At 40.8% G+C, this 8,678-nt stretch overlaps 1 protein-coding gene across 1 annotated transcript in view; it reads right to left on the bottom strand.

Annotated features, from left to right (window-relative positions):
- Positions 1 to 692: 692 nt before the first annotated feature.
- LOC106568692 (MAGUK p55 subfamily member 7) overlaps positions 693 to 8,678 on the bottom strand; it is a 58,234-nt gene continuing 50,248 nt past the window's right edge. Inside the window, exons 14-16 of the mRNA XM_045693835.1 lie at positions 5,477 to 5,585; positions 5,117 to 5,260; positions 693 to 2,736 (exon numbers count right to left, since the gene is read on the bottom strand). Coding sequence (XP_045549791.1) covers positions 2,527 to 2,736; positions 5,117 to 5,260; positions 5,477 to 5,585 — 463 coding nt within the window. The 3' untranslated portion in view covers positions 693 to 2,526. The remainder of the gene's footprint in view (positions 2,737 to 5,116; positions 5,261 to 5,476; positions 5,586 to 8,678) is intronic.

Genomic DNA, 8,678 nt, shown 5'->3' with positions numbered 1-8,678 from the left:
CGTGATTTCCTGCAAGACAGGAATGTCAGTGTTCTGCCATGGCCAGCGAAGAGCCCGGATCTCAATCCCATTGAGCAAGTCTGGGATCTGTTGGATCGGAGGGTGAGGGCTAGGGCCATTCCCCCCAGGAATGTCCAGGAACTTGCAGGTGCCTTGGTGGAAGAGTGGGGTAACATCTCACAGCAAGAACTGGCAAATCTGGTGCAGTCCATGGGGAGATGCACTGCAGTACTTAATGCAGCTGGTGGCGACACCAGATACTGACTGTTACTTTTGATTTTGACCCCCCCTTTGTTCAGGGACACATTATTCCATTTCTGTTAGTCACGTTTGTGGAACTTGTTCGGCTTATGTCTCAGATGTTGAATCTTGTTATGTTCATACAAATATTTACACATGTTAAGTTTGCTGAAAATAAATGCAGTTAACAGTGAGAGGACGTTTCTTTTTTGCTGCATTTAGAAACAAACTCGGTTTACCCTTTTATCTGTGGATTAATTTTCGGAGTACAGGACCATTTCTGGTAAAATAACAACCCAATGTTTATATGCCAGGACAAATTAGCTAACAACAGCAAGCTAGCTAGCTAAATTCCCATAAATATTTCATGCTTTTCGACCTGTCCCCAAACTAATATTACTTTGATATTTCAACCTGAGTGTCCTGATCGCGTCTGGTGTGGGTGGACAAAATCAAAATGCTTGCAATGATGCACGCAGACGCATGTGCGCGCGAGTGGTATGGTCAGCATGTTAGGCGGCTCGAGAGCCTAAATCCCCGGGAAACACATAACTGACTTCACATGACGGCGGTTTCATCTTTAAGACATGATGGACACATTTACACTCTTTCACACCCAATTGACAGCATGATCCAAAAGAGGAAGGAAATCCCCCTGTACTCACAGGAATGCATCCATTAAATGGAATTACTGAAAGATTTACTGGGCGTGTTGTGTGCTGTATGTCATTCTCCTCATTAACCGTAAAATATGTAATTGTTGAATGGAAATGTTTGTCAATGATATGTCACATATGACAATTTTCTGACATTGTTTGTAATCATGAACTCTTGACAAGTGCACACTTCACAACTTTGAAATCATACGCTTGCTTATTAACTTTACACATGAATACAAATTCTAATTAGTTATGTTACAACATAATCCTTTCACATTCAACCACTCCTCCCACAATGTCTGTACAATTACATTTTTATTACCATTTCAGCAACAAAAGCAATGAATCTGCTTCATCTTGTCCATGTTCCCTTGTTAACCTTCCCCTGTCAAAATATCTTCAATTCATTTAGTTTCACCAACACTTTTTTCATATATTTTGTTAAGTGTTGACTATGCTTGTGTGCACTGTTTCCTTGTTCTATATGCAGCATGCTGTTAGTGTTGGTGAGTGTCTGGGCCGGGTAATATTTGCTCTGGGATACATTACAGTTAATTGAGGTATTGCAGCTGTCAAAGTAATTACATGCTCGTGTTTGTAACTTGGCAGGGGGAAGGTCTGTGTGACCACAAGCTTTTGGAGGTTTTTTATGTTTCGACCCTAATTGCCAATGTAGAAATGCGAACTCGAAGAAAAGAAAAGCTGGCACGTAGGCGGTAGGGACCAATAACACTGTTTTGGACATGTAAGTACTATGGTCAGACAGGAGGCGTAGGGATTTGGATTCCTATAGTTCTTTAAGGGCCGTGCTCTGTGACTAACTTGAAGTTGGGACTAGTTATTTCTCATGAAGGCTGTCTAGACTCTGTCTAAATATTACACATATAAATAATGATTATAGTATTTTAGATTTAGTCGAATGAATCTGAGTTTGTACATTATTTTCTCTGCCTTGAGTGCTTCCCCTTACACTTCTGTATTCCCTGCAGGGGTGTGACCATGTTCCTTGACATTTCCTTTGTTTTGGCAGAAGAGTCCTTTTCCAGTTTAAAAGATGGATTCAAACAACAACGAAGTGGTCACTCCACAGGTAAGGGATGAGGCTTGAGAAATGTAACCACTCTCAATATTGACTAAAAACAGTTGACGGCCATGTGTAATCTATCCGTTTTTTTTAATGTGCGTCAAAAGATGAAGTGAGTTGAACTTATGAAGGAAAAATGGATGTGCAATTCTCTCTCCCTACGTTTCTTCAGTCTCTGTTGCCTGAATTACACTATAGGGCCAAGCCTAACTATACTAGGTTGGCCTGGGTATGCATCCATGAAAGTGGCTGGAACTGTGCTGTAAAGGACAATGTGAAAACAAAATATCTGACCCCACACAGTATGGTTTGACACTATATTGTGAACACAGGTGGCCGGTGGCACCTTAATTGGGGAGGACCGGCTCATAGTAATGGCTGGAACAGAATAAATGGAATGGTATCGAACACATCAAACACATGGTTTCCATGTATTTGATATCATTCCATTAATTCCATTCCAGCCATTATTATGAGCCATCCTCCCCTCAGCAGCCTGCTGTGAGTGTGAATGAGACATGTATGACCAGGCTCTTAGTGTGTTCAGCACAGGCTCTCTGTGTTCTGTTTGGTGTGACTGGTCCACTCCACAGGAATCCACTGAGGCGCCGCCGTCTCAAGCTTTTCCAGCTCCGCCCTCAGTTTGTTGAATGCCATGGCGAAATCGCCATTGACGACGACCATCTCAAACAGGTGGCCGTAATGGCTATCCATGGCTTCTGCTGAGCTAATCATATCTTCAAAGTCCTCTTCCTGTGAGAAACAGGAAGTACATGTGTGAATTCTGAGTTCATAAATTCTACAGCTGAATTCTCACCTGTAGGCCAATTGTAGGTCATGCTTTGGAAGGATGGTAGTACGGGTATTTCCATCCAAAAACATGACCTTTATCACTCATTATCAGGTGATCCTGCCTTTAGATGCAAAGGGGTTTATGTTGAAAACATCACATCACGTGGCCAATAAAGACCAGCATCACATAAGGTAGGGATGGGCAACTTTGATGGGGGTGGGGACCACAGAAAACAGAACTCATCATGAGGGACCACAGTCTGTGTACCCACATTTCATGCAATTCTACTCATTTTGCCTTGGGGCGGAGAGAAAAATGAGCAGTGTTACAGTTAATTTCCTGCAATTCAACACATTTTGCCATAGGGTTGAGACAAATGTTTGCAGTTTTTAATATGATAACTTACCTCAGTCGATAATTCAACCATGCTTACTACAACTTTAGATAGCTGGCCGCTAGACTAACTTACAAATCAAAAGAAAATTAGCTGACATGGGATAATTGAGTGACTGCTGATGAACAACCAAATTTTGAAATTACATCTTATAAGTTGTAAATTAATTATATGTACGCATTTATTCTTCAAAAATATAACTTATTGCCTCATGAGCTTATTTCAACTGTCGTACCCCATCAGAACCCAAAATAAAAGCGTTTTTTACTAAATGAAAACAAACACTATATAGCCTCAAAAATTGTTTGCGTCGATAGCTCTGTCTATGAATTTGAGCGTGGTTACATTACTCCGGCCCCATCCCTCATATTTTTACAGAAACAGGGGCGGGGAGTAGCTTTGTTTCAACTGCTGATTGACACTTTAAGGTTGGAGGCATATAATATGCTTAAATCATGTTAGGCCCTGATGCTTGACATTGGGCAACCTTAGACCATGGTGCAACCCAGATGTGTGACCCTATGTTTTCATAGAGGTGGTTGTGACCACAAACTGAATGAGAATACAGATGTGAGTTTTGAGGGTGACCTGACAACACCTACCAAGGCCCTCTGTCCCATCCAGACACACACACACACACACACACACACACACACACACACACACACACACACACACACACACACACACACACACACACACACACACACACACACACACACACACACACACACACACACACACACACACACACACACACACACACACACAGGTATGTTCTTTTGGAACATACAGTGGGGTCCAGACTGTATAAAATAATACAAATACTGAGCTATAATATATGCTCCAAACAATTGGGAAATTATATTATTTTATACAAATGCATTTATGCACCCTTGTTTTCAGTACTCCAGCACTCTCCCCTTGCGAAGATAACAAAATAGCCTTTTTCTAAACTGTTTTATGAGATTGGAGAACACATTGGGAGGGACCTTAGACCATTCTTCCATACAGAATCATTCCAGATCCTTGATATCCTTCGTCTGTGCTCATGGACTGTCTTTTTCAATTCAAACCACAGGTATTTAATGGGGTTCAAGTCAGGAGACTGAGATGGCCAATGCAAAATGTTGATTTTGTGGTCAATTAACCATTTCTTTGTGGATTATGATGTGTCCTTGGGGTTATTGTCTTGTGGCCAAGTAGGCAAACAGAGGCAAACAGGTTTTTGGCTAAAATGTCCTACAATATACAGTCTTTTTTGCTCATCTTTATCAAGGATTCCAATCATTTTGGACACCACTGTATATGCAGCCCACCCTGCAGCCATTTTATTTGTGACCTTTTGGCCACTGGCTACTCTTATAAGTCAGCGGGTCAACCATGTTTAAACTAAGTTGTGTGTAACCTCACACCACCTCATGCTGCCATGTTACAAGACCTGGGACACAAACATGTTTGATCATGTATGTGTGTACAAGAAGTGAGAACAGATACATTTTTTTCAGTGTTCCCCTCCACCTCAATGATGTCGTGTAGGAAAACTACATTGCAGCAAAAACATAAAGAACGGTTTCCATTCAAACATACGTAATCAAAAAATGAAATAAAAAAAACTGGGTAAAACATTTAATATGCATTTAAACAATTTGAGCACCATTTATTAATCATTGTAAATGTTAGTAAGCTAGTTATTTACAATGACTAATGATTAGGAAAATGATTTATAAGGATCTATATTAAACATCTTATGAATGATCTTAGGAATTATTAATACATGTGTGAATAACTAGCTTTCAAAGTAAAGAGAAATCCATACATTTACAAATGTAGGAGTAATGATTAATAAATGATGTAAACTATATATAAATGTCTTATAAATGGTTTGTTACTGAAAGTTATTATAAACTGTTACCAAAAACAGTTTCACCCAGCCTTGACATTACCGAAAATGTCTTTGTCAGTTTCGTCATATCTTGGGTGGAAATGAATGTAGCTTTCCTTCGGCTAAAACGTAGCTCCTGAATCGATGGTGGCTTCACAAAAACAACACATGGTTTGAACTCGGTTGTGTGTAAGCGCTGTACAGTCTGTGGTATTGAAAAGAGGGAGAAAAAGCCAGGCAGAGGGATAAAGAGAGATTTGAATTCAATTAGAGTTAAGAAGCACACAAATTAGGCCCCATGTCACCATTTTCATGATGTGATCATAAGAAGACCAATAAATTGAATCAATCAAATCATTGGCTCCTTGACCTGTCATTTACTGGTCTGGGATTGTGATTGGCCTGCTGGCCTGTCACTCACATGAGGCTGCACATCCAGTAGGCACACCTTGTCCTCCCCTATGACCTTGTGCACCGACTGCAGACTGGTCCCGTAGTAGTTCCCTCTGTGCTCCCCATACTCTAAAAACCTGAGACACAAAACCGTACAGAAACACTAGTTAAAATTGAGCCAAACAAATATGAACTTAATGGAATACTTTCATACAGTTGAAGTTGGAAGTTTACATATACCTTCGCCAAATACATTTAATACAATTCCTGACATTTTATCCTAGTAAAAATTCCCTGTTTTAGGTCAGTTAGGATCGCCACTTTATTTTAAGAATGTGAAATGTCAGAATAATAATAGAGAGAATTATTTATTTCAGCTTTTATTTCACATTCCAAGTGGGTCAGAAGTTTACATACACTCAATTAGTATTTGGCAGCATTACTTTTAAATTGTTTAACTTGGGTCAAATGATTTGGGTAGCCTTCCACAAGCTTCCCTCAATAAGTTTGGTGAATTTTGGCTCATTCCTCCTGACAGAGCTGGTGTAACAGTCAAGTTTGTAGGCCTCCTTGCTCGCACACACTTTTTCAGTTCTGCCTTCAAACTTTCTATAGGATTGAGGTCCGGGCTTTGTGATGGCCACTCCAATACCTTGACTTTGTTGTCCTTAAGCCATTTTGCCACAACTTTGGAAGTATGCTTGGGGTCATTGACCATTTGGAAGACCCATTTGCAACCAAGCTTTAACTTCCTGACTGATGTCTTGAGATGTTGCTTCAATATATCCACATCGTTTTCCTACCTCATGATGCCATCTATTTTGTGAAGTGCACCAGTCCCTCCTGCAGCAAAGCACCCCCACAACATGATGCTGCCACCCTCGTGCTTCACAGTTGGGATGGTGTTCTTTGGCTTGCAAGCCTCCCCCTTTTTCCTCCAAACATAACGATGGTCATTATGGCCAAACAGTTCTATTTTTGTTTCCTCAGACCAGAGGTTATTTCTCCAAAAAGTACGATCTTTGTCCCCATGTGCAGTTGCAAACCGTAGTCTGGCTTTTGTATGGCGGTTTTGGAGCAGTGGCTTCTTCCTTGCTGAGTGGCCTTTCAGGTTAAGTCAATATAGGACTCGTTTAACTGTGGATATAGATACTTTTGTACCCGTTTCCTCCAGCATCTTCACAAGGTCCTTTGCTGTTGTTCTGGGATTGATTTGCACATTTCACACCAAAGTACGTTCATCTCTAGGAGACAGAACGGGTCTCCTTCCTGAGGTCTTGGCTGATTTATTTGATTTTCCCATGATGTCAAGCAAAGAGGCACTGAGTTTGAAGGTAGGCATTGAAGTACATCCCCAGATACACCTCCAATTGACTCAAATGATGTCAATTAGCCTATCAGAAGCTTCTAAAGCATTGACGTAATTTTCTGGAATATTCCAAGCTGTTTAAGGCACAGTCAACTTCGTGTATGTAAACTTCTGACCCACTGGAATTGTGATACAGTGAATTATAAGTGAAATAATCTGTCTGTAAACAATTGTTGGAAAAATGACTTGTGTCATGCACAAAGTAGATGCCCTAACAGACTTGCGAAAACTATAGTTTGTTAACAAGAAATTTGTGGAGTGGTTGAAAAATGAGTTTTAATGACTCCAACCTACAGTTGGGCAAAAAAGTATTTAGTCAGCCACCAATTGTGCAAGTTCTCCCACTTAAAAAGATGAGAGAGGTCTGTAATTTTCACCATAGGTACACGTCAACTATGACGGACAAAATGAGAAAAAAAATCCAGAAAATCACATTGTAGGATTTTTTATGAAATTATTTGCAAATTATGGTGGAAAATAAGTATTTGGTCACCTACAAACAAGCAAGATTTCTGGCTTTCAGAGACCTGTAACTTCTTCTTTAAAAGGCTCCTCTGTCCTCCACTCGTTACCTGTATTAATGGCACCTGTTTGAACTTGTTATTAGTATAAAAGACACCTGTCCACAACCTCAAACAGTCACACTCCAAACTCCACTATGGCCAAGACCAAAGAGCTGTCAAAGGACACCAGAAACAAAATTGTAGACCTGCAACAGGCTGGGAAGACTGAATCTGCAATAGGTAAGCAGCTTGGTTTGAAGAAATCAACTGTGGGAGCAATTATTAGGAAATGGAAGACATACAAGACCACTGATAATCTCACTCGATCTGGGGCTCCACGCAAAAATCCCAGAACCACACAGGGGGACCTAGTGAATGACCTGCAGAGAGCTGGGACCAAAGTAACAAAGCCTACTATCAGTAACACACTATGCTGCCAGGGACTCAAATCCTGCAGTGCCAGACGTGTCCCCCTGCTTAAGCCAATACATGTCCAGGCCCGTCTGAAGTTTGCTAGAGAGCATTTGGATGATCCAGAAGAGGATTGGGAGAATGTCATATGGTCAGATGAAACCAAAATATAACTTTTTGGTAAAAACTCAACTCGTCGTGTTTGGAGAACAAAGAATGCTGAGTTGCATCCAAAGAACACCATACCTACTGTGAAGCATGGGGGTGGAAACATCATGCTTTGGGGCTGTTTTTCTGCAAAGGGACCAGGACGACTGATCCGTGTAAAGGAAAGAATGAATGGGGCCATGTATAGTGAGATTTTGAGTGAAAACCTCCTTCCATCAGCAAGGGCATTGAAGATGAAACGTGGCTGGGTCTTTCAGCATGACAATAATCCCAAACACACCGCCCGGGCAACGAAGGAGTGGCTTCGTAAGAAGCATTTCAAGGTCCTGGAGTGGCCTAGCCAGTCTCCAGATCTCAACCCCATAGAAAATCTTTGGAGGGAGTTGAAAGTCCGTGTTGCCCAGCGACAGCCCCAAAACATCACTGCTCTAGAGGAGATCTGCATGGAGGAATGGGCCAAAATACCAGCAACATTGTGTGAAAACCTTGTGAAGACTTACAGAAAACGTTTGACCTGTGTCATTGCCAACAAAGGGTATATAACAAAGTATTGATATAAACTTTTGTTATTGACCAAATACTTATTTTCCACCATAATTTGCAAATAAATTCATTAAAAATCCTACAATGTGATTTTCTGGGTTTTTCTTCTAATTTTGTCTGTCATAGTTAAAGTGTACCTATGATGTAAATTACAGGCCTCTCTCATCTGTTTAAGTGGGAGAACTTGCACAATTGGTGGCTGACTAAATACTTTTTTGCCCCACTGTAAGTGTATG

The sequence above is a fragment of the Salmo salar genome, chromosome ssa14 (genome assembly GCF_905237065.1).
Source record: "Salmo salar chromosome ssa14, Ssal_v3.1, whole genome shotgun sequence".
Taxonomy (NCBI): Eukaryota; Metazoa; Chordata; class Actinopteri; order Salmoniformes; family Salmonidae; genus Salmo; species Salmo salar.
The sequence above is the reverse complement of the archived record's forward strand: the minus strand, read 5'-3'. Positions and strand labels throughout refer to the sequence as shown.